This window comes from Neomonachus schauinslandi, chromosome 4 (genome assembly GCF_002201575.2).
Source record: "Neomonachus schauinslandi chromosome 4, ASM220157v2, whole genome shotgun sequence".
Classification (NCBI taxonomy): Eukaryota; Metazoa; Chordata; class Mammalia; order Carnivora; family Phocidae; genus Neomonachus; species Neomonachus schauinslandi.
In genome coordinates this window covers 100,972,777-100,999,030 of record NC_058406.1, presented here as the reverse complement: position 1 = coordinate 100,999,030, position 26,254 = coordinate 100,972,777, and the positions used below count along the sequence as shown (strand labels likewise).

Sequence of the window (26,254 nt, the reverse complement as noted above, 5' to 3'; positions counted from 1 at the left end):
GGATTCACTCCTATTACATTGGCCACCCAGTCCTGGCGACTTGCGCCCGCTGGGGCTGAGGAGCGAGGTCCACTGTCCCGGGCGAGGAAATACTTCCAACGAAGGGGCCCGCCGCGCGCAGCCTTTTGGGAGTTGTAGTTCTCAGAACTCAGAGCCTCCAAACAGGCGTCACCGCGGGACTCGTTTTCCCATGCTCCTATGCGCAAATCTACTTGGGACAAGCCCTTGGATGGGTGAAGAGGTATGTGGAAGCTTGCTGACAGGAAAGTGGAATCTAGTCGTCTGTGTTCGTGGAGTCTGCTGCCGAGGAACTCAGGGCTGGTTCCTGTCCCTTCGGAGCCCTGGAGGCCAAACTTGGATTCCAAGTTTAAGATTCCCTAGAGGGTGAAAGATTAGGAGCTGAGCTTCCCCCTGCCGGGTCTGCAGCGGGAGTGGCCAACCCCGACCCGACTTTAAAACTCCCAGGGAGTCTTCGCTGCTCCCACCTCCGCTTCAACCCCTACGCTCCCACTTGGGGTCTCCCTTAGGGCCGGGAGTCGCTGCGGTCGTTGGATGTGCGTGCCGGCGGGTTCCCGGGAACTTGGGGGCGGCTGCTGAGCCCCGGCGCGGGCGGAAAGTTTGTATTCGCCTTCTGCAGCCTCACCCCCCGAGGGCCGCCCAGTGGCTTCCACCATGATCAGCGGTGTGTTCAGCGTGCGCATGTGGGGGCCCGTGGGCTTCCTGACCTCGCTGGCTTACTGCGTCCACCAGCGGCGGGCCGCCCAGGCAGAGCCGCGGAGTGCGGACGGCCAGCATCCCGTCGACCGGAGTCGGCTGGAGTTGAAAATGGTGCAGGTCGTGTTCCGACACGGGGCCCGGAGCCCTCTCAAGCCGCTCCCGCAGGAGGAGCAGGTGAGAGGTCGGTCTGGGCAGGGGCTGGTGGGGCGAGGACCGCGTGGTCGACCCGGGCTGGACCGGGCGCCCTGAACACTCACCTTTGGAGTTTTACTCTCACTGAGCTGGATTCCTGTTGGGTCCAGACCAAGGGAAAACTGCTGTAGCCAGTTCCGCCCCCAGCTCTTGAGCAGAGGAGCTGCTGGCCTGGTACTCCTAGCCCTCTTTCTTCCTCGTACCCTCCAGGTGTAAGGCACCCCGGGAACGTCCATTTGTGCCCCTGCTGGCTATGGTGTAGCACAGCTGGTAGCACTGTGCTACTTTCGGTACTTATTTAAAGCGCCTAGGGATCTTGTTAAGATGAGGATTCTAATTCAAGCAGGAGTGAGGTAGGCCTGAGATTCTGTATTTTAACAGCTATTGGGGTGAACTTGAGAACCAAAGTTTAGTGCATTTCTGTGTGACTGTTTTGAAGGTTGTCAAGAGTTGCGGGAACCTTTGTGACAGGAACCACGTAGCTGGGATCACAGTGGATAACAGAGCTCAGTATCTTTGGGAACAGATTTTTACAGCAGCTTTCTCCCAGGCTTTGCTGGAGACCATCTGAGATCCCTTGAAGGCTGCTTTTTTTTTTTTTTTTTTTTTGGTAATAAGTGCTGTATCTTGGGGCTCTCCCTTTCTATTTTGGGTTTCTAAAACTCTTGTGGAAGGGATTTGAAGTAGGAAAATATTTTTAATTGGCTAGTCTTGTGGCTATAATGTCTTAAAATCTACCTGGTTCGGTCAGGATAATTATGACTAAAGCACAAATAATTAGTTTTTTTTTTTTTTTTTTAAGTGATTAACCTTCCTGAATTTGATTTTTGGGGAGAAGCAGTGAAGGTCTCTGACCTTTGATAGCAGGCAGGCCTGTAATTGAAGAACTGGCTTCCCAGTGAGGATAGAGGCAACCTGAAATCCCCAGGCCCCTTAGCTGTCACACTTACCTGTGGAGTGTTTTTGCATTATTGGTCCTCCAGGTTAGTTGGAGCAAGTTAAATAGATGTCCAAACCTGATATTTGGCATACTCTTCATGATCATAGTTGCTTTCCAGAAACCCTTAGGGTTGTGTCCTCACACTGTATGCTGGAAAATCTAGTTTTTAAAGCTGCTCACACACGAATTCAAACTTGTAAAGCACTTCCCACATAAATAAATAAATTTTGGCAGGCACTTAATTCTATTATAAGATTTCTAGTTAGCCTTTCTGAATGGCTATACCACTTTCTAGTATTGGAGTATCTAGTATCCACTTCCTGGTATTGGAGTTTCTTTTTTTCTCTTCCTCCCTTCTTCCCCCACCCCTCTTCCTTCCCTTCTTTTTGATGCTTTTTCAATCCCTTACTCTGCCTTTTTGTATTGGGTCACTAAATTTTCCTTATGATTTTTGTACAAAGCCCATCTCATGTGCACTCTCCCTTCTCCACTTATTCTTGTTACAGAAAAGCTGGAAAATAACATATAGGGGTGGAAGACTCATGTTAAAAGACAAAGCTATCAGTGGTAGCAAGAGAATAAAAGTTTAAATGTCTAGGCTTGGACCTAGTATGTACAATATATATACTCCCTTAATTTAGATTCTTATAGGACTTTCTCCTGAGCCAGGACGTGTGTGATGGGTACCTTCTGCCATTATGTTGGAAGGGGCAGTTTGTAGCTCCCATAGAATGCCATCTTCACTCATCTTCTGTCTGTGTAGCCACAAAATAAGAACCATCTGAGTCCATGGCCTTGCTTCGCAACTAGGGAAGGCACTTTACTTCTCCTGCCTGCTCACATTCTCAGACTTCAGGCAAATGCATTAGACACCTTTGATTATCTCTTATAAAGTTGTGTGAATAAAAGCCAGGGATGGAACCAAGCCTCTTTCAATTTAGGCTGCGAGCAGGTGTCATCAGCTTCCTGTAACTTGTTTCTGGATGTTTTCTCTCAGGTTTTCTTTTCAAGATCCAGTTTGACAGAGGTTGTTATTGGGATTTTCTGATCTTCCTGGTTCTGATATTAACTGTAATTAGAAGGGACTACCTGGCAACAATTCTAAAACTAAAATTGCCTTTGATAGATGTCTCCAGACTTGTGACTGGTTTATAGATGACAAGTCACTTCATTCAGTTGTCTCACAAATCTTCAGAAAGTAGCATTGTCTAAAATTAGATGTTTTTTTAAATTCTTAGTTTTCTTTTTTAAATTTATTTTATTTTATTATGTTATCTTAGTCACCATACATTACATCATTAGTTTTTGATGTAGTGTTCCATGATTCATTGTTTTTGTATAACACCCAGTGCTCCATGCAATACATGCCCTCCTTAATACCTATCACTGGGCTAACCCATCCCCCAACCGCCCTCCCCTCTAAAACTCTCAGTTTGTTTCTTGGAGTCCATAGTCTCTCATGGTTCGTCTCCCCCTCTGATCCCCCCCTTCATTTTTCCCTTCCTATTATCTTCTTCTTTTTAACATATAATGTATTATTTGTTTCAGAGGTACAGATCTGTGACTCACCAGTCTTAGAAAATTCACAGCGCTCACCCTAGGACATACCCTCTGCAATGGCCATCACCCAGCCCCCCCATCCCTCCCACCCCCCACCACTCCAGCAACCCTCAGTTTGTTTCCTGAGATTAAGAGTCTCTTATGATTTGTCTACCTCTCTGGTTTCATCTTCTTTCATTTTTTCGTCCCTTCGCCTATGATCCTCTACTTGTTTCTCAAATTCCTCATATCAGTGAGCTCATATGATACTTGTCTTTCTCTGACTGACTTATTTCGCTTAGCATAATGCCCTCTAGTTCCATCCACGTCGTTGCAAATGGCAAGATTTTGGGGTTTTTGATGGCTGCATAATATTCCTGTGTGTGTGTGTGTGTCTGTGTGTGTATACACACACACCACATCTTCTTTATCCATTCATCCATTCATCTGTTGATGAACATCTTGGCTCTTTCCATAGTTTGGCTATTGTGGACATTGCTGCTATAAACATTGGGGTGCACATACCCCTTCGGATCACTACGTTTGTATCTTTGGGGTAAATATCCAGTAATGCAATTGCTGGGTTGTAGGGTAGCTCTATTTTCAACTTTTTGAGGAACCTCCATACTGTTTTCCAGAGTGCCTGCACCAGCTTGCATTCCCACCAACAGTGTAGGAGGGTTCCCCTTTCTCCGCATCCTCACCAACATCTGTCGTTTCCTGAGTTGTTAATTTTAGCCATTCTGACTGGTGTGAGGTGGTATCTCATTGAGGTTTTGATTTGGATTTCCCTGATGCAGAGTGATGTTGAACACTTTTTCATGTGTCTGTTGGCCATTTGGATGTCTTCTTTGCAGAAATATCTGTTCATGTCTTCTGCCCATTTCTTGATTGGATTATTTGTTCTTTGGGTGTTGAGTTTGATAAGTTCTTTATAGATTTTGGATACTAGCCCTTTATCTGATAAGTCATTTGCAAATATCTTCTCCCATTCTGTCAGTTGTCTTTTGGTTTTGTTTACTGTTTCCTTTGTTGTGCAAAAGATTTTTCTCTTAATGAAGTCCCAATAGTTCATTTTTGACCTTGCTTCCCTTGCCTTTGGCGATGTTTCTAGGAAGAAGTTGCTGCAGCGGAGGTCGAAGAGGTTGCTGCCTGTGTTCTGCTCAAGGATTTTGATGAACTCCTGTCTCACATTTAGGTCTTTCATCCATTTTGAGTCTATTTTTGTGTGTGGTGTAAGAAAATGGTCCAGTTTCATTCTTCTGCATGTGGCTGTCCAATTTTCCCAACACCATTTGTTGAAGAGAATTTTTTTCCATTGGACATTCTTTCCTGCTTTGTTGAAGATTAGTTGACCATAGAGTTGAGGGTCCATTTCTGGGCTCTCTATTCTGTTCCATTGATCTATGTGTCTGTTTTTGTGCCAGTACCATATTGTCTTGATGATGACAGCTTTGTAATAGAGCTTGAAGTCCAGAATTGTGATGCCGCCAGCTTTGGTTTTCTTTTTCAACATTCCTCTGGCTATTTGGGGTCTTTTCTGGTTCCATACAAATTTTAGGATTATTAGTTCCATTTCTTTAAAAAAAGTTGATGGTATTTTGATAGGGATTGCATTAAATGTGTAGATTGCTCTAGGTAGCATAGACATTTTCACAATATTTGTTCTTCCAATCCATGAGCGTGGAACGTTTTCCCATTTCTTTATGTCTTCCTCAATTTCTTTCATGAGTATTCTATAGTTTTTGGAGTACAGATCCTTTGCCTCTTTGGTTAGATTTATTCCTAGGTATCTTATGGTTTGGGGTGCAATTGTAAATGGGATCGACTCTTTAATTTCTCTTTCTTCTGTCTTGGTGATGGTGTATAGAAATGCCACTGATTTCTGTGGGTTGATTTTATATCCTGCCACTTTACTGAATTCCTGTATGAGTTCTAGCAGTTTTGGGGTGGAGTCTTTTGGGTTTTCCACATAAAGTATCATATCATTTGCAAAGAGTGAGAGTTTGACTTCTTCTTTGCCGATTTGGATGGCTTTTATTTCTTTTTGTTGTCTGATTGTTGAGGCTAGGACTTCTGGTACTATGTTGAATAGCAGTGGTGATAGTAGACATCCCTGCCGTGTCCCTGACCTTAGGGGGGAAGCTCTCAGTTTTTCCCCATTGAGAATGATATTCGCTGTGGGTTTTGCATAGATGGCTTTTATGATATTGAGGTATGTACCCTCTATCCCTGCACTCTGAAGAGTTTTAATCAAGAAAGGATGCTGTACTTTATCAAATGCTTCTTCTGCATCTATTGAGAGGATCATATGGTTCTTGTTCTTTCTTTTATTAATGTATTGTATCACATTGATTGATTTGCAGATGTTGAACCAAACTTGCAGCCCAGGAGTAAATCCCACTTGGTCGTGGTGAATAATCCTTTTAATGTACTGTTGGATCCTATTGGCTAGTATTCTGGTGAGAATTTTTGCATCCATGTTCATCAGGGATATTGGTCTGTAATTCTATTTTTTGAAGCGGGTTTTTGTCTGGTTTTGGGATCAAGGTAATGCTGGCCTCGTAAAATGAGTTTGGAAGTTTTCCTTCCATTTCTATTTTTTGGAACAGTTTCAGAAGAATAGGTATTAATTCTTCTTGAAATGTTTGGTAGAATTCCCCTGGGAAGCCATCTGGCCCTGGGCTCTTGTTTGTTGGGAGATTTTTGAATAGTGCTGCAACTTCCTTACTGGTTATGGGTCTGTTCAGGTTTTCTATTTCTTCCTGGTTCCGTTTTGGTAGTTTATAGGTCTCTAGGAATGCATCCCTTTCTTCCAGATTGTCTAATTTGCTGGTATATGGTTGCTCATAATATGTTCTTATAATTGTTTGTATTTCTTCAGTGTTGGTTGTGATCTCTCCTCTTTCATTCATGATTTTATTTGTTTGGGTCATTTCTCTTTTCTTTTTGATAAGTCTGGCCAGGGGTTTATCAATCTTAGTAATTCTTTCAAAGAACCAGCTCCTAGTTTTGTTGATCTGTTCTACTGTTCTTTTGATTTCTATTTCATTGATTTCTGCTCTGATCTTTATGATTTCTCTTCTCCTGCTGGGTTTAGGCTTTATTTTCTGTTCCTTCGCCAGCTCCTTTACATGTAGGGTTAGGTTGTATATTTGAGAACTTTCTTGTTTCTTGAGAAAGGCTTGTATTGCTATATACTTTCCTCTTAGTACCACCTTTGCTGCATCCCCAAAATTTTGAACAGTTGTGTTTTCATTTTCATTTGTTTCCATGAATTTTTTAAATTCTTCTTTAATTTTCTGGCTGACCCATTCATTCTTTAGTAGGATGCTCTTTAACCTCCATGTATTTGAATTCTTTCTGACTTTCCTCTTGTGATTAAGTTCTAGTTTCAAAGCATTGTGGTCTGAAAATATGCAGGGAATGATCCCAATCTTTTGGTACCGGTTGAGACCTGATTTGTGACCTAGGATGTGATCTATTCTGGAGAATGTTCCATGGGCACTAGAGAAGAATGTGTATTCTGTTGCTTTGGGATGGAATGTTCTGACTAGATCTGTGAAGTCCATTTGGTCCTGTGTGTCATTTAAAGCCTTTATTTCCTTGTTGATCTTTTGCTTAGATCATCTGTCCATTTCAGTGAGGGGGGTGTTAAAGTCCCCTACTATTATTGTATTGTTGTTGATGTGTTTCTTTGATTTTGTTATTAATTGGCTTATATAATTGGCTGCTCCCATGTTAGGGGCATAGGTATTTAAAATTGTTAGATCTACTTGTTGGATAGACCCTTTAAGTAGGATATAGTGTCCTTCCTCATCTCTTACTATAGTCTTTTGTTTAAAATCTAATTTGTCTGATATAAGGATTGCCACTCCAGCTTTCTTTTGATGTCCATTTGCATGGTAAATGGATTTCCACCCCCTCACTTTCAATCTGGAGGTGTCTTTGGGTCTAAAATGAGTCTCTTGCAGACAGCATATTGATGGGTCTTGGTTTTTTTATCCAATCTGATAGCCTGTGTCTTTTGATTGGGGCATTTAGCCCATTTACATTCAGGGTAACTATTGAAAGATATGAATTTAGTGCCATTGTATTGCCTGTAAGGTGACTGTTACTGTATATCGTCTGTGTTCCTTTCTGGTCTATGTTACTTTTAGGCTCTCTCTTTGCTTAGAGGACCCCTTTCAATATTTCTTGTAGGGCTGGTCTGGTGTTTGCAAATTCTTTTAGTTTTTGTTGTCCTGGAAGCATTTTCTCTCTCCTTCTATTTTCAATGACAGCCTAGCTGAATATGGTATTCTTGGCTGCCTATTTTTCTCGTTTAGTGCTCTGAATATATCATGCCAGTCCTTTCTGGCCTGCCAGGTCTCTGTGGATAGATCTGCTGCCAATCTAATGTTTCTACCGTTGTAGGTTATCGACCTCTTTCCTGAGCTGCTTTCAGGATTTTCTTTGTCTCTGAGACTCGTAAGTTTTACTATTAGATGTCGGGGTGTTGACCTATTTTTATTGAATTTGAGAGGGGTTCTCTGTGCCTCCTGGATTTTGATGCCTGTTTCCTTCCCCAAATTAAGGAAGTTCTCTGCTATAATTTGCTCCACTATACCTTCTGCCCCCGTCTTTCTTCTTCTTCTGGGATCCCAATTATTCTAATATTGTTTCGTCTTATGGTATCACTTATCTCTTGAATTCTGCCCTCGTGATCCAGTAGTTGTTTATCTCTCTTTTTCTCAGCTTCTTTATTTTCCATCATTTGGTCTTCTATATCACTGATTCTCTCTTCTGCCTCATTTATCCTACCAGTTAGAGCCTCCATTTTTGATTTCACCTCATTAATAGCCTTTTTGATTTCGACTTGGTTAGATTTTAGTTCTTTTATTTCTCCAGAAAGGGATTCTCTAGTATCTTCCATGCTTTTTTCAAGCCCAGTTAGTATCTTTATAATTGTCCTTCTGAACTCTAGTTCCAACATCTTACTTAGGTCTGTATTGATTAGGTCCCTGGCAGTTGGTACTGCCTCTTGTTCTTTTTTTTTGAGGTGAGTTTTTCTGTCTTGTCATTTTGTCCAGAGGAGAATAGATGAATGAGAGAACAAAATGCTAACAGGGTAACAACAGAAAAATATACACTGAAAAATCAGAAGAGACCAGAAATGGGGGAAAAGAAAGGGAAAGAAAAAGAAGAAGAAAAAAAAAAGAATATGATCAGGCTGGTGAATAGATCAGAGCCACACACTAGATTTTGGGTGTATTTTGGTCTGTTAGAAGAAACTGCCTCCCAAAATTTTAAAGAAAGAAAAACTTATATATGTACAAAATAAGGGTAAATACGATGAAGGGATGGAATATGACTGTAAAGATGAAAATTATAAAAGATTTTATAAAAGGAATTGATAAAAAGTTGGTTGAAAAAGAAAGAAGAAAAATTTTTAAAAAAAAGGAGAGAATGTGATCAGGCGGGAGACTAGAACAAAGCCATACACTAGAGATTTATGGTATATTTTGGTCTGTTAGAAGAAACTGTATCCCAAAATTTTAAAAAGAGAGAAAAACTTATATATATACAAAAAACAAGGTTAACTACAATGAAGGGATAGAATATGTCTCTAAAAATGAAATGTAAAAAATATTTAAAAGAAAGAATTGATAAGACGTTGGTTGAAAAAGGGAAAAAGAAAAATTTAAAAAAAAAGAAAAAGAAAAAAAGAAAATTTTAAAAAATTAACTTTGAAAGACTAAAGAATCATGGCGAAAATGCCATGAATTCTATGTGCCGTATTCTCCTAGTGCTGGCGTTCTGCTGTTCTCATTGATCAGTAAACTTGGTCTTGGCTGGCTGTTCTTGCTGATCTTCTGGGGGAGGGGCCTGTTGCCGTGGTTCCTAAATGTCTTTGCCGGAGGCGGAATTGCCCCACCCTTGCCCGGTCCGGGCTAAGTCATCTGCTCGGGTTTGCTCTCGGGAGCTTTTGTTCCTGCAAGCTTTCCGTACAGCTTTGGAGGCCGAGAGTGAAAATGGCGGCCTCCCAGTCTCCGCCTGGAGAAGCCGAGAGCTCAGGGCCCGACTCCTCAGTGTGCCCCCAGAGAAAAGCAGTCAGTCACTCCCATCTCCCCGGTCTCCGGCTGCACTCCATGTTCACCTGGCCTGTGACTGAGCGTTTCTATCTCTGGCACCCGACCTCGTGTGGAGTCTCCAAGCCCAGCAGATCCCTGCGGTGCGCTCCTGCGCCGCTCCTCCCGGGGGAAGAAGGGGAGTCTCCCTGGATCTGCCGCTTGTTGGGTCCCTGCTGGAGGAGCAGTGGCCTGACTGTGCTGTGGATCACGGTTTATGGCAACCCCAAGCTGAGAGCCTGCTCCTTGGCTCCGTCTCTGCAGCCGGCTTCCCCGCTCTGATCCCTGGGAGCTCTGCCGCACTCAGGCACCCCCGATCTTTCTGTAGCCCCGAGGGTCCTGAGACCACACTGTCCCAGTGAGGGTTCCACCCCCCACTTAGCCACTGGAGCAATGTCCCTCAGCGGACGACTTCTAAAATTTCCGATTTTGTGCTCTGCTGCTCTATCACTTGCCAGTAGAGGCTGATGGAGGCCCCCTCCCCCACCATCTATCTTCCCGAATATCACCTCGGATTCACTTCTCTGCACGTCCTACCTTCCAGAAAGTGGTCGCTTTTCCATTCATAGAAATGCTGCTATTCTTTTCTTCAATCTCCTGTTGAGTTTGTAGGTGTTCAGAATGGTTTGATCCCTATCTAGCTGAATTCCTGGGACCGGATGAAATTTAGGTCTCCTACTCCTCCACCATCTTGCTCCCCCTCCTAGATGTTTTTTTTTTTAAGTTTTTTTTATTTATTCATTTGAGAGAGAGAATGAGTGGGAGCACAAGCATGGGGAGGGTCAGAGGGAGAGGGAGAAGCAGACTCCCCGCTGAGCAGGGAACATGACACAGGACTCGATCCCAGGACCCTGGGATCATGACCTGAGCCAGGCAGAGGCTTAACTGACTGAGCCACCCAGGTGCCCCTAAAATTAGATGTTTTATTGAGTTGTTTTCCTTTGGCCTGAATGGCTGTTGACTTACCTTCCTTTAGCTGTGCTTGGGAATAAAGCTCTGGAACTTGATTGGCTATTTTTCCTGATTATTAGGTTAGATCCAAGTACACATTGACAAGATAAATGTTTTCAGATTTCCCTCAGCTCACCTCTAACCAAGATGGCTTCCAACTCAGGCAGGTTCCTCAGTTTTTATAAAACAAAATCCAACTTATCTCAGCTCCACTATTGATTAAAGAATTTGGGTTCCCATTTATTTGATAATGTGGCAAGGTGGGAAGCATACTGTCAGTCTCATTGTTACTTAATACTTACCCAAAGCTCAGGTAAGAGAAGCCGTATTCAGGAAGCAGTGCATGAAGGATATGCCAGTGAGTCCATTCATTCCTCTGGAGCAGTGTTCTTAACTGCTTGTTCTTGGCAGGACATTAGATTCAACTGGGGAGCTTTAAAAAATACTAATGCCCGGGTCTCCTCCTAGAGATTCTGATTTAATTGGCCCAGAGCATCCAGACATGGCAACAGCCTCTCTGGTGAAGCTTTAGAATTATCTGGACTAGATAATATTAAAAAAATTGAGGCCCCACTCCAGGAGATCCAGATGTGATGAGCTCAGGATGGTGCTCAGGCATTTAAAAGTTTCTTTTAAAAAACTTTTTCTGTGATGCCAGTGTGCAGCCAAGATTTAAAACCATTGCTTTATTCTAAATTCTCCACCCAGAAGGGTTTTGTTTACTTCTATGTAGATTTTTTTCTTTTACCTTTGGAATGTAGCATATCAATCTCAGTATAGTATTATCTTCAAGAAATGTGCTTTGGTGAGTTGCCATTATTCTGTGTTTGAGGAAACTTGAGAAACAATCCCACAGAACTCATTGCTGTGACTACTAAGATGTTCATTATATTACTCTATCCTCTTTATGAGGACCCTTGGGAGGAATTTGTCTGTTAGCATTAGAAATGGTGTGCTTCTCCTGAACTATTGTCTTGCTTTTATCTTTAGGCTTGTCTAGCTGATCGAGTTTCTCCTTTATATAAAAGCCAGAAAGCTCGGGCGCCTGGGTGGCTCCTTCGTTAAGCGTCTGCCTTCGGCTCAGGTCATGATCCCAGAATCCTGGGATCGAGTCCCACGTTGGGCTCCCTGCTCGGCAAGAAGCCTGCTTCTCCCTCTCCCATTCCCCCTGCTTGTGTTCCTGCTCTCGCTATCTCTCTCTCTGTCAAATAAATAAATAAAATCTTTAAAAAAAAAAAAAAAAGCCAGAAAGCTTAGTGCCAAATCTTTGGCCCACCTAACAATTAAGTATATGGATCTTAATAGTGTACATTTTTGAGAAACTTTATTTCTGTATCCAATTTTTGTCCCTATATTTGTTTGCTTCTGTCTTTCTTGCCTATTTTGAATTGGTTGTTTTACTATGTTTTAGGTATTGCTATCATCTACCTGATGTTCTTAAAAACGGGGCATAAATAAGTAAGTAAAATTATAAAGTTAGTCTTTGCCGCTAACTTGGAAGCTGAAGAGCAAGAATAAGAATGAAAGTGTGCATGTGGGGTGGACACCATGTATGGACCTGGTGTATCATCTGTTAAGATTTTGAAAACATGTACTGCAGATTTGACATGACCTAGACTTCAAGGAGTCATCTCCTGGGAAACACCAAAGATCCTCTGTTGGTGGATATCCTTAACAAGAGGAGATTTCTCTCTTTCTCTCTCTCTCTTTTTTTTTTAAAGATTTATTTATTTATTTGAGAGAGAGTGCGAGCAGGGGGAGGGGCAGAAGGAGAGGGAGAAGGAATCTCAAGCAGACTCCCTGCTGAGTGAGGAGCCCACCACGGGGCTCAGATTCTGAGACCATGACCTGAGCCGAAGTCAAGAGTCAGATGCTTAACCGACTGAGCCACCCAGGCGCCCCAGGAGATTTCTTAGTGAGGCTGAATAGGCCCTGTGGACTTGGTGTCAGAACCTGAGCTAAACACTGGACTTACAAGGTTGGATGATTCAGTGTTGGCTGTAAAAGAGATGTGCTGAAGGAGAGAGAAAAGAGATTCCAATTCCAGGAAGCCGTGGGAACACAAAGGAGGTACCTCAAACTTAAAATGTCCAGAACTGAACTCAGCTTGTCACCTGTCTTCTGTGTTGGTCTTAGTTTTAGTCATGGAGGACCTCTTGTCACCTTAGGCACCCAGCCTCAAAATCAAAGTAATTTTTTTTCTTTATTCTTCCTTGTTCACCTACCAACATAGCCCCCAAATAAAACTTTCATCTACTCACTTGCCAAGTTTGGCTCACATGTCTTGCATCCACCCCTTCTATTCCTACCGCTCTAGATGAGGCCTTAGGCCCTCATCAGCTCTATTGTAGACATCTTGAAATTGGCTTCTGCATCAGTCTTCCCATTCCAATTATGATCTGTGCTGCTGGTTTTCAAACTATTCTTTGGAGCCTGTAGCCTAGGGGGATGCCAAGTGGCTGGGGCTCTGTATTCCCACTCCTACTTCAACTGGAGGAACTCCAGTTTTTGCCTTTGTATATGGAAATCTAAAGTCAAATTCTGTTTGGTATTTGCTAATTAAAAAGTTTGAAAACTGCTCCCAGGTTGAGGCAAACCAAACCACTTCTTTCGTATATGCATTCTTTGCCATCTCTGCTTTGCTCAAACTTCTGCCTATTCTTGGAATTCCAAATAACACCCTCTCCTTACCTACCTCTTACTCTCAAGTTCAGGTCTTTGCTTGTCTAAATCCTCTTCACCTCAAAGGCCATTCCTGTCATGAAACTTTTCCTGAATTCCCAGCCAGAAGAGAAGGTCATCTTGTCTTTGAACTGCTGTGGCCTTCATCTGGTTTCATGTGGCACATAGTTTCTGTTTTGGTGCTGCTATCATTTTCATTCATAACTCGCTGTCTCTACTGACCTGAAAACCCAGAAAAGGCAGGGTCATATTATCTCCGTCTTTGTGTCTTCCACAAGGTCTGGCAAATTGGTAGAGCTGTTAATTGTACCTACTGTGTGCCAAGCCCTTTGCTGGGCCTTCAAAATGCCGGGGTAAATAGACAACCCCGTCTCTGTTCTCAGAGCAGGACTGCTGAGCAGGACAGACTAGTAAAGAAGCTCTTCTAATACAGTTTGGTATGGGCTACCAAAAGAGGCACTGAAGCTACTGTGAGAGCATGGGGCCATGGTCACAGCCTCTGGGAACATTTAAGCCATCTTGTGGAAAGAGCAGAAATCTTTCCAGATGAAAGGAAAAAGAAAATTTCAGGTAGAAGAAACATGAAGTTGAAAGGCCAGGAAGTGTGAGGATGGTGCTATAGGAGACAGAGTTGTATGGCTAGAGACTAAGTGTGTAAGACAGGGAAGAAATGATGAAGAGAGAGAGGGAGGGAGGGGTAGAGTCCATCATGTAGTTGTGAGCCCTTGAAGGGTTTATGCAGGGAAGTTATAGGATCAGAATTTTGAAAGAAGGAGCCATGATTAAAAGACAGTGGGAAGAAGGTCTGTGCTCTGAACACACAATCTTCTGATATCAGTTGCTGTATCACCCCCCCGCCCCGGGGGAAGAGGCTCAGGTTTGGAGGACTGGCTGTGGGTGGGAGTGAGACAATGCCTTTTGAAAGAACGGAGGGCTTCCTTTGTGTGAAAGGAACCTGGGATTCCCAGTGGTGCTCTCCTGGGATATTTCTGGGAGAGGCAAAGATAAATACAATGATACATGACATAGTAAGTTTACAAATGTTAGTTTTAAAACAAAAAAAAGTAGTGGGGAATTGAACTAAATATTACTGTGACTTTAAGTATTGTAGGAATTCAGATAAGACAACCTACTAAAAGCTGGAGTAGTCACTGATGGAAAGTAAGACTTGAGCTGTCACTGGACTTGAAGAGAAGTTGGATGGGCACTAGGGACAGGAGTCCCTCCAAGCAAGGAAGCAAGCTAAAAGAAGATGCAGAGGAAGCGATGGGCATTGTCAGGTCTGGGGAAGGGAGGAGAGAGGCACAGTGACGGTACAGCAGGGGACAGGGGCTGGGCCAAGATATAGAAGTCCTGGAAGGCCAGGTGCTTATTTCTTGAAACATTAGGAAAAAGCTATTGATAGGATGAAAGTGGCTTAGCAAGATTCATGGGGGTGGTGGAGATAATCTGTGTAATAAGGTTTTACACTCTGACAGTGAGATAAAAGAAGGACCTTTGGGAGTGACTTTTTCTAGCCAGTGTTCAACAGAGTTTAGTGCATGGCTGGTGGAGCAGTGGGGGAAAGTCAGAGGTTCAAGTTTTGGGGCCCCGGAGAATGGTGGTATCGTTGCAAATCACATAGTATGTTGGGAAGAGGAGCTGGTGTATGGGAAGAAGAAAAGACTTTTGTTTTTATTTATTTATTTATTTTTTTAAAGATTTTATTTATTTATTCATGAGAGACAGAGAGAGAGAGAGAGAAAGAGGCAGAGGGAGAAGCAGGCTCCCAAGTAGCAGAGAGCCCGATGCGGGACTCGATGCGGGGCTCGATCCCAGGACCCTGGGGTCGTGACCTGAGCCGAAGGCAGACGCTTAACCATCTGAGCCACCCAGGCGCCCAAGACTTTGTTTTTAAAATTGAAGTCATCACATGTGACTCAGTGAATGTAAGAGTTTCGTGGGCAGTTGGAGCTCTGAGACCTGTGGCTACGTGTGATGTTTCGAAGCCTTTACGGTACAATGCAGCAGGAGCCAGACTGCAAGGAGAGAAGGAAGATGCTGAAGAAGTGAAGGTTTCTTGGGGGCAGCTACTTGTTTGAGAAATTGGATGAAAGGAGGGGAAATAGGTGGTAGTTACAAGGGACATTAAGTAGAGCCCTTAAGGGCGGGGAAGCGTAGAAACCTGCAGATCGATTCCTAAAAAATTCTTACAAGTATATGCTCACTGAGATTATATTATACTCATTCATTTGTTCGCTCATTCATTCATTCACCAAGTGTTTGCCTGCTAGGCATTCTGGCCATTTCTCCCCTTTACTGCTGTCTGGGCTTAGTGCCAGACAACATCTGAACAGTGAGTACTAGTGGGGCAATAACAGGACTTGGGCTAAGGACGCCTGGAATAATAAATTACGGTCTTTTCTTCCCTAAATTGGAACTAGAGTTAAAATTTCTTTCTTTCCTTCCCATGGGAAAGCTGTGGGTGATTCCAGCTATGTCTTCGAGGTGCTGCTGGATATTACTGCTGTAAGTTTCAAGAAACTTCTAAACAATGTGTTGTTTTTTGCGGTCACAGCAGGCAGAGTGGAATCTCCAACTATTAGAGGTCCCACCCCAAACTCAGTTTGATTACACCATCACCAATCTAGCTGGTGGCCCGAAACCACATTCTCCTTTCGACTCTCAATACCATGAGACCAAACTGAAGGTGAGCAATGCTTCCCTCCTCTGGGAAGCCCACTGTAAAGTTTCCATGGTTTTCTCTGGGCTGAGTTTGGCAGACTGTGAGGTATTTTCATTCTTCTCTATCTTTCTGCCCCACATTAGGGGGGCATGTTTGCTGGACAGCTGACCAACGTGGGCATGCAGCAGATGTTTGCCCTGGGAAAGAGGCTGAGGAAGAACTATGTGGAGGACATCCCCTTTCTTTCGCCAACCTTCAATCCACTGGAGGTCTTGTGAGTCACTCGAAAAAGGGATGTTGCACCCAGTTTAAGGTCTTAAGCATGAGGAAACCTGACCACCCCCCCAGACGGTTCCCATTCTCACCCAACATAGTTTGGGGCAGTTACCCTAGTGTAATAGGATCCTGTGAACGTGTGGCCAATGGAGGTGACATTCATTGGCTTTTGGGTCCCTTGGGACAGCCATCATACAGAGAGATAAAGGATTCTTCCCAGCCCCGTAGCTCCCCTTATGTGATCTTAAAGCCTCCCAGCTGCTCTATAGGATAAGGTAGTATATCTAATTGAATCTTCCTTCTATGAATGTCTCTACTTTTTTTTTTCCAGTGTCCGTTCCACTAATATATATCGGAATCTGGAATCTACCCGGTGTTTGCTGGCTGGACTTTTCCAATATCAGAAAGAAGGTTCGAGTTTGGAGTCTAGAAGTCAGCCCCTATCCCAGAGGAGCTTTCTCCTTCCTTCCAAAGCCCTCCCTGCCCTCTTTCTTGGTGCCTGTTCCTTTGGTTTCTCTTCTCCTGCACATGTGGCTTCCATGCTGTACCTACTGTGGTGGGCGCTCCCTTGTCTGGCCTTCTGCTGCCCTTGCCAGCTTGACCTCCACATCTGCAGCGATGTGTCAGCCACTCTGATGTGCGTCTGGCTTCTGACTTCTCCTCTTAAGCTTCTACACGGGCTGCATGAGGCGGCCCTAGCCAGGTCTGGTGAACAATATTGGGGCTTTTTGCTTAGGTAGGACACTGCTGAAAAGGAAGAAGGCAGGAGGGACACTTAGCTGGGACCCAAGCCTACTATTGCTCTGGTCTTGGTGATAATCCACAGCATGACCCAGATGGTATTAACAGTATTCCGTGCAGCCTTTCCTCCCTGAGAAAGTCTAGTGAGTTTGGGTTTTGACATGTTCAACCAGTGAATGATCGCAGCTAATGGTACCCAGCCTTTTACCACTAAGGACCACATTTATTATTTTCCCTCATGGATCTCATGTGTTGAGGCCCTTTGACTATCAAATGGAACTGCATTTTGTCATTTGTACTTGATTCAAATTTACATTTAATTGCCAGTCTGAGTTTCATATCAACATGACCTCACCAATATTAGAATACGAAAGTGGTGCCATAAGGCAAAGGTTCTTGCTTAGCTTCTTTAGCGGTATCTCAAATAGATATAAAATTTCCATTAGCCTTTAGAAAAATAAACTATGTAAAATAATAGAAACCTCTAGGCCAGAGGAGGCTGGCCTTACCCCACGCTGGGTTGGGTACAGCTGCTACTTCCGGCTGAAGTTGGCTGCTGAACACAAACAGCATGTGTCTAAGTAACATAAAGCAAACAGAATGGGCTGCCCCTTATTTCCTGGGAGCCCCTGAGCTTTGGAATAATCCACAGTGCCTGGCCTCCTGAAAGCTCTTCACTTGCCGAGTTTCTAAAAGGCAAATGTCCTCTCTTCAGAAACACCAAAAGTATGATTGGATTAGGAAAGCTGTTTCTTGGAGGCAGCCTGACCTACTGGCAGGTCTCAGACTGGGACTGCCCCACATTCCCAACAGGTAGGGAAGTGGTATCATCACTAGCCACTGGACCCAAACATCCTGGGACTCTAATTTGACCATGTACCAAACCTTTTTTAAATAGCTTTGTGTATACTAACTTGTTTAATTCTTTTTGATAACCCTATGATGTAGGTAATATTATCCCTAATTTACAGATAAGAGAACTAAGGCACAGAGAGGCTAAATGACTTTCCCAGGGATGCAAAGCTGGTAAATGGTGGAACAGGGATTCAAACTCTTGCAGTCTGGTTCCAGAATCCATACTCTTCACCTTTATGCTCTGTTGCTCAGAGGACACATATATTTGGAGAGGGCCTCTGGTCATTTGATCAACAAAGTGTGTCTGAATTTTGATATTATGGTAAAGTTACCATATGCTACTGGAGTTTTGACTATCAACAATTTGTTTGAGAACAATAGCTCTTTGGGGCTTAGATTCACCTAATCACCCCACATATTGACCTCAGTGAATTCCAGAGAGCTGCTGATAGAAGCTCTTTCTTTTGCCATCAGAGGTTAGGCTTGAGTTGTGTAGAAAGGGGAGCTACCACAGGCCCTTGCCACGTCTGGCACAGAGCAAAGCATGGGAAGGTGTTAGAGCACCTTGATGGGAGGGGATAAAGGTGCTTGTAAGCTCTGAGCAGTAGCGAACTACTGGGAGGTATACAGTTGACCTTTGAGCAACATGGGTTTGAACTGCATGGGTCCAGTTACACGCGATTTTTTTTGGTAAGTACAGTACAGAACTGTAAATGTATTTCCTCTTCCTTATGATTTTCTTAATCACATTTTCTTTCCTCTAGCTTACTTGATTGTAAGAACATAGTATATAATACATATAACATACAAAAGATGGGTTAATCAACTATTTATGTTATCAGTAAGGCTTTCAGTCAACAGTAGGCTGTTAGTAGTTAGGTTTTTGGGGAATCAAAAGTTATATGTGGATTTTCAACTGTGGGCGGGGGGATCAGTGACCATAACCCCCCAGTTGTTCAAGGGTCAACTGTATAAGAAACATTGTTTGTAGCCTAATGTGTGGTTCTTGGCAGTTCATCTGAAAACCTGCCTTTCCTTTTGGGCAAGGCTGTGGGGCTGGCAGGACTTGTGGCCTTGTGGTCACTTTTCTTAGATTGTCATGTGCTGAGTCACTGTATTGGTCTATAGGATTGGACTTTGAAAAGCAAGGAAGTCACCTAGTTCTGATAGAGTCAGGGATACCCCATTCTTTGTTAGAACGCCCAAGTGCTGGTAATACCTTAAGGCAGGAATCTTTGGGAATGGGTCAGGAAAGCACCAGTCTGATCCAGGTCTGTGCCTGCTCTAGTCTATCTGTGGCCCAATAGGAGGGATTGTTCCAGACAGAACAGGCTGCTACTTGCTTTCTCCCTTTCTCAGACCATAGGAGAGCTTCTGTTGGCAAGGCCAGGGCATGTTGAAGGCAGTACTGCCCTTAAGGAGTAACCTTGATGATCTATCTCCTGAAGCAGACAAGAGAAGAAGGGGGTGGGGATGCTGAGAAGAACAAGCTGAAGCCTCTTCCTGCCTGTGCTCCCACCTTCCTTCCAGGACCCATCATCATCCACGCTGATGAAGCAAGCTCAGAAGTCTTGTACCCCAACTACCAAAACTGCTGGAGCCTGCGGGAAAGAATCAGGTAACTTCCCTGGGTTCTTGCTCACCAGTGGGGGACAGACAGCCTTTTACTCTTGCTGGCAGACTCTGCCTGAACTCAGGGCCTGCCTAGGCTTACCATGTTGGTGGATAAGGGGTGGGAAGGACTGCTTTACACGAAGGCCTGACATTGCTGTCCAGGAAGTGAAGAAGTTCTTGTTCACAGTGCAGGCTCATAGTGAAGGTACAGCGAGCTCAGCAGTAGCCACATGCTGGGCTGGAGAGATGGTATGTACAGCCCGAGTGGGGTTTGCCTTTACAAACCATTGTCCTCTCGACCATCGTGCTCTCAGAGGAGGCAGATGAAAACACTGACAGTAAGTAAAAGATGATTAAGCCAGTGGTCGAACTGCAAATCCAGATGGGCAAGCAGAAGACACAAATTTCCCTTCTCTTCCTAATTTGCTGCCCTGTACAAGAGATTGGTTTGGGCTGATGGTGCTTTTCAGTGTTCAGATATTTCTGGACTGCACGAAGACTATATAGTATGTGTTCCACAGAAGAGAGAGAATGTTGTTTTTAAGCAGACCTAGGCCATGGTTGTATTGCTTTTGGTATAGTAGAAGAAAATGCTAGAGTGGAATCTGGAAATTCAGGCTTTTATTCTAGCCCTGGTACCTGCTACCTTACTTTCACAAGTCATTTGAACTCATAGAGCCCCAGTTGACTCATGCGTAAGATGGGAATAATACCAACTAACCCCAATGTCTTGTTATTGAGGAATGAATGAGATCCCAAATGATGAATGAGATACACTTTGTAAACTGTATATTACTATACAATATATGGATTACTTTTTATTTTTTGGCAGAGGCCGGAGGCAGGCTGCCTCTTTGCAGCCAGGAATCTCAGAGGATTTGCAAAAGGTGAAGGAAGGGATGGGCATCACCAGTAATGATGGAGTAGACTTCCTCAGCCTCTTTGACAATATGGCTGCCGAGCAGGTTGGATGACTGTTCTCCCCCAGCCCTGGGGGGCAGGGGTAGGCACCTGGACTGGCTGGCTCCTGAGTTAGAACTGGGTAGAGGGGAGCAGTGGAGGCAGCTGTGGTAGGACTTACAGGGAATAGCTGTGGGAACTGAGGGCTAGGCCCCAATCAGGGAGGACTCCTCACTTGGTTAGGCGCATGGATACTTAACTCTAGATCAGAATTTCTTGAGGCATGTTCTCCAGAATACCTGTGATGTGAGTGTGTATATTGTGGGCAGGCAGGGGTGGGGTGGGTGACGGGTAGGGGGGGCGGTTGTTGCCTAAAAGTTTTAGAATCCCCATTATATCACTTTTTGGAGAGTCTATATGTGCAGCAGCATATTAAAGATTCTAAGAAGTAAAGGAAGCTGGTCGGTCTTTAAATCTATTTCCCCCAAACTTATTTAGCCATAGAATCTTTTTTATCTAATAAATACTGAAGACCACACAATGGGAAAGCCTTCTCTAGATTCAAAAGCCAGACTCCCAAAGGTGCAATGTAGCCTGGATCCTCCTTCCCTCTCTTGTCAGGATGACAGTGCACCCTGAAGGCAGGAATGCCCTGTGCTTATGGGTAAAATAGGTTATAAGATGAGGGCTTATATAAAGTATTTACACGGCATACTTTTTAGAAACCCATTTTGGGGAAAATGAAATTCATGTATAAATTTATGAATTCCTTACTCTGTATTTTATTTACTTGTTTTTTACGGTTTTAAAAAATACAACTGTTTTTCATTTCGAAGTAGGTGGGGAGCCATCAGAAAGGGAGGAAAAACAGCTTTTTTTCCCCCCTGGGCCTTCAGATCTCTAGAAATTGCTTCAGAAGGGCCTTGGGGATGTAGCTTTTTGAGCTGTTAAGGCCCTCCCCAGGAGAAGACAGGCCCCTGAAGGCTCTGTGGAAGCTGATCAGCTGCCAAGCTCAGTGAACAAGAAGCATTTCTTTGTAAAACTGTCCCCGTGGTCCTTTCAGGTGCACAGCCTCCCGAGCTGCCCGACGCTGAAGAGATTTGCATGGATGATTGAGCAGAGAGCAGTGGACACAGCCTTGTACGTTATGCAGAGGGAAGACAGGTGAGCAGCCTCGTCAGCCACGGGCATCAGGTCACGCTTGGCCAGGCCTCTCAGTATGCGGGGAGGAGGGTCCCCCCGGCCTGCTCACGCCTGCGAGCTGAGTCTTCACATGTGCTGAGGTAAAATCACCATGTTCTGCTGGCCTGTTGAATGGATTCAGCCCTAAGTCCTTACACTTCTGGAGCTGGGACTGATGACCTAGGGCTTCCGTTCACTGTTATACAGAACTGGGAGCCACCACTCGACGGGGTTTCTCTTAATCACTGACTTTTTCCCCTTTTGCTTTAAGTTTCAAAGGGTTTGGGTGGGGAGAACTGATGGAAGAATAATGATTGCTCACTTTGGTCATCAGTTTACAACTTACAAGTCATTTCCCTGTTCTCACTGTGAGGGAGGTGTTGATATCCCTGACCGCGTCCGAGTCCTGGCTTGAGAGATGAAGAAACTGGACCAGAGTGATGTGGGCTGTCTCACCTAGGCTTGGCTAGCAAATGGCAGAGCCAGGACTCAGACCAGATCTTCTGTCAGTCCTGTGTTTTTTATGTTTCTAGGACTTAGGGCTTTGTTTTTAGAAGGTCTGTTTCTTGCCTACCAGAATGGAGAGTTTCTGTCTTACCAAATTAAAAAAAAACACACAGCACCTTTCTTCGATAGGTTAATAACATTTAACTTGCACTCAGAATAGGTAACTTGGTAGAGGAGGAGATGGGAAGTAGAGGATCAGTCCAGGGAAGAAAAAGAGGATCAGTCCTGGGGAGGAAAAAGCAGCTAACATTTCAAGAATTTGCAGGGCCTGGTGCATGAGAGTAAGAACCTCTGGCTGCTTTTCTCCTCCTCAGAGTCAATGCATCCAGAAGGCTCCAGCCGTGCCACCCAGCTTGCTGCAACTCACTATGATTTGCCCCTTTCCCTCATCTGTTCCTGACGTGGCCGCACCCAGACCTAAATTGTCACTCACTGCCCTCCCCTACACATACACACACACATTAGTAGATATTTTAGGCTTCACAGCGCATGCATTATCTTTGCAGCTACTCACCTCTACCAATGTAGCATGAAAGCAGCCATAGATGATATGCAAACAAGTGGGCACAGCTCTATTCCAATAACACTTTATTTACAAGACAGGCAAGTGGGTTGGATTTGGACAATGGCCATAGTTTATTTTCTCCCAGTGTAAAGCATTTTAAACAAGATCTGATTCTTCTTTCCATTTTGGTTAGCCCTGGTTTCATAAAACTGATGTTTCTTCAAGGACAAATTAGATGGCCTCACAGTGCCATCCGACTTGGCTTGGCCTACGTACATTCTTCTGGAAAGTCTGTGTTGCGTACGGTATTGGTTGCCTACTCCTCATCCATCACTTCAGCATTCTTTGACTTGTGATGGTGGTCATTTGTTTACCCAGTCACCGTGAAAGAAAGATTGGTCTAAGCCAGTCATGACGACCCTGCTCCCTTTTGTCCATGATTGGGCTCTGGAAATTCTGGAAGAGGTGTTTTCCCCCTCTTTGATCAAAGGTGAGAGGCACCAAAACCAAGCCTTTTGGTGGCTCACTGGCACAGCTCCCTGCTTTGTTTAGCACCGTGAGATGACAGGCTTGGAGTTGCAGTAACCACCTTGTGATCCTGAGCTGGCAAACCCGAGGATCAGTGCCAGCCCTGCGAGCGGGCCCTGCTGATGAGCTTTGTGTGGCACCAAATAGATTAAGACATGTCCTCACAGTCCAAACTCGAGAGAAGGGGGACTGGCACCTGGGAAGTAGAGCTCAGGATGCTGTTCCTTCTGATCGCTTTTCTGAGGGCCTTCTGGAATTCCTGGAAATCACTCTACCATGTCCTTCCCAGCTTCTTCCTGGAGGCCTAGTTCTTCATGACTCATCCCAGTTTCCAGTCCCATCGCAGATGTGTTCCATACCCTGGTGCTTTTGTTGTTGGAAGTGTCTGTGCACAGAGAACCCTCAAACTGAAGGCGGTGCCATTTCTCCCCTCCCTGCCAGTCGCTGTCCCTCACACATTACTTGTCTCCTTCTCAGCTCTGTCTGATTGGGCTCCTGAGGTCCTGGGGGGCAGACCCAGCCCACCTTCCTGTGTGCCAGTGCCCGCTGGCTGTTCCAATGTTGTTTACTTGCCGTAGGGAAAGCCTTCAGATGGCCGTAGGCCCATTCCTTCATATCCTGGAGAACAACCTGCTGAAAGCTGTGGACCCTGCCACTCCACCCGGCAAGACCAGGTACCTGCCACAGCAACTCCGCTTTGTGCAGCTGAGGGCAGGAGGGGCCTCTGGCCGCGGGGAGGGAACCCAGGTTCAAGGGGGGCAAGAACCAGGCTGACAGGGACTGAATGGAGCTTAAGAGGTCATGCGTTCCAAAGATGTTCACAACATTGTTACCTTTCTTCCTGTGGTTTGAAATTTTTATGTTAGCAAGAAAGAACTCTAAATTTGTTTTCCCACCTTTTTTTTTTTTTTTTTACTAACTGAACATGTGTGAAAGAGTAGCTAATTATGATGTCGCACCGATACAACGGCTTAATAGATTGTTTAGTTCGAACACCTTCACTGAGTGTTGAGAAGGGTGTGATACCCACCTGGCATTTTTAAATGTTGGAAGTACCTCCTGAACCTCCATCGCCACTTTTATAGCACGTGGAACCCCAGTTAGGGGCACAGATTTGGAGTGTTACATGTCCCGGGCACTTGCTGAGCAGAGCGTGGTCTGCGGATGAACAACTTCACCACTGCTTGGGAGCTTGTTAGATTCTGACTTACTGAATCAGAATCTGCATTTTAACAAGATCCTCAGGGGAGTGGTATGCACCCTACTATTAGAGAAGCACTGTTGTAGGCTGCCTTTTTTTTTTTTTTTTTAAAGATTTTATTTATCTGAGAGAGAGTGAGAGAACACAAGCAGGGGGAGTGGCAGTCAGAGGGAGAAGCAGGCTGCCCCGCCGAGCAGGGAGCCTGACACAGGGCTCGATCCCAGGACCCCAGGATCATGACCTGAGCCGAAGGCAGACGCCCAACCAACTGAGCCACCCAGACGCTCCTAGGTTGCCTTCTTTAGAGAGAGAGAGACTGTACGGTAGCTAGAAACTTGAGAAGAGCTTGAGAACGGGAGGGGCCAGTGAGGTGAAAATAGGAACATTCAGGAACTTTGGGCCAGATTTATAATAGCAGATCGTGCCAGTGCCCTTCCCTATCCTTCTCAGCACCTGCAGTGACAGTACCTTTCTAACTGGCCCTTGCCACCTTGCCCCCACCTTGACCTTGTATCTGTAGAATACTATAGGATCCAGTGCTGGTCTTTTAGTTTAGGAGTCAACACATAAAATCTTGATCTTTCCTAAGAGATAGTTACAGGGGACAGGTAGCTATCGATTAGAATGGCATCTTTCTTGCAGATGAAAGCCACTGGAGAATATGTTGAAGGCCAAACAGGCTTCTTAATACTCCTTTGAAATGAACTTAATTCCCCCAAACTGCAAGCCTCCCCAGCAAGGAGGAGAGCGTGCTCTACTAAACTCATCACACAGCTGAGAGTAGGAAGAACATTTGCCACAGGCAGGCAGATCCAACGGAGAGAAGAGAGGTAGGACCAAGCCATACATGCTTGATTTCTACTTTAAAGGTCACTTGGGGAGGAGTGAGTGGGTGGGTGGGCAAGCAGGTGGGCAGGAAGGGATCAGGAGAGCTACGCCAGTGGGGAAAGAAACAACATAAATTGTTGAATAAGGTCTCCCCCCACCATCTCCTTCAGAGTTCTATACCAAGCTCCCTGACTTCTAGATGTCACCTGGTTTCTGAGGCAATGTTGTTTCTTACTCAAAGGGGGCAGATGTTGTCCTGCCTTCCAGAGTCCTGAGGTAAAGGACTGTGGACTGTTTTCTCCTTGCAGAAAGTTGTACCTCTACGCAGCTCATGATGTGACCCTCATGCCTCTCTTAATCACCCTGGGGATTTTTGACCACAAATGGCCCCCATTTGCTGTTGATCTGACCATGGAACTCTACCAGCACCGGGAATCTAAGGAGTGGTTTGTGCAGCTCTATTACCGCGGGGAGGTAAGACCTGTGAGGTGCAATTGGGTGGTAGCTAGGCACCCTCCCTCCAACCCCACCCACGTGGTTTAGCACCACGTCTCCCTCCTCAGGCTCAGTGGAGTCTCCTTGGTACAGTCAGTTCTCTGGATCCAATGGAATGACTCACAGCCATACCCAGGATAAGGCCGAATTGGAAATATGGTGGCAGGCTGGGACTTGGGCCTCATCGCACGTCTGCTACAGACTCCTTCTAGAAACAGGACCGCCCTCCTCTTCCCCTGAGTGTCTCTGGGATGGTGTCTTTGGGAGGCAGTGTGCGTTGTCAGCGCTGTTGGCTCCTTGGCTGCTTTCGCAGGTTGCTGTCCAGGGCAGATGCTAGAGCACCCCCTCGTGATTAGACTTCGCCCTCCCAGCTTAGGGGTACAATGTGACTCTCTCCCCAGTCAATTCAGGAAGCAGTTCTTGAGTGACTGTCACAAGCAGGGCATGGTTCTCCTACCCTGGAAGCTGACCTGGTGGTGGGGCCTTCTTGGCTGTTCTATGTGTGCATGCACAGACCATTGGGTCAAAGCCTCTCAGGCCTCTGGGCACAGGTGAAAACAGCAGGCCAGGGTCCTCAGTGGCCATGCTGAGTTTTGTCTCTTCCACAGGAGCAGGTGCCAAAAGGTTGCCCTGACCGGCTCTGTCCACTGGACAAGTTCTTAAACACCATTTCAGTTTACACCTTGAGCCCAGAAAAATACCACACACTGTGCTCTCAAGTCCAGGTGATGGAACTTGGAAATGGGGAGTAACTGATTTATACAAACAAGATGTGTTGGTTTTTCAATAAATGCCTTTACACACTGCCTCTGGCTGTCATGTTTGG

The 26,254-nt window shown here is 44.9% G+C and overlaps 1 protein-coding gene across 4 annotated transcripts; it reads left to right on the top strand.

Annotated features, from left to right (window-relative positions):
- Nucleotides 1–225: 225 nt before the first annotated feature.
- On the top strand, nt 226–26,254 carry ACP6 (acid phosphatase 6, lysophosphatidic). Of its 4 annotated transcripts, none has more exons than XM_021688092.1 (10): nt 226–891; nt 15,692–15,820; nt 15,940–16,070; nt 16,404–16,483; nt 19,199–19,286; nt 20,115–20,247; nt 21,246–21,346; nt 23,483–23,578; nt 25,242–25,407; nt 26,037–26,254. In XM_021688092.1, the coding sequence occupies exons 1-10, from the start codon at nt 673–675 to the stop codon at nt 26,178–26,180; spliced, it is 1,287 nt and encodes a 428-aa protein (XP_021543767.1). In that variant the 5' UTR covers nt 226–672; the 3' UTR covers nt 26,181–26,254. The 4 variants fall into 4 exon arrangements, with proteins under 4 accessions (XP_021543767.1, XP_021543768.1, XP_021543769.1 ...); XM_021688093.1 differs by having other exon boundaries at nt 15,689–15,820; nt 15,961–16,070; XM_021688094.1 differs by having other exon boundaries at nt 15,689–15,820; nt 20,115–20,169.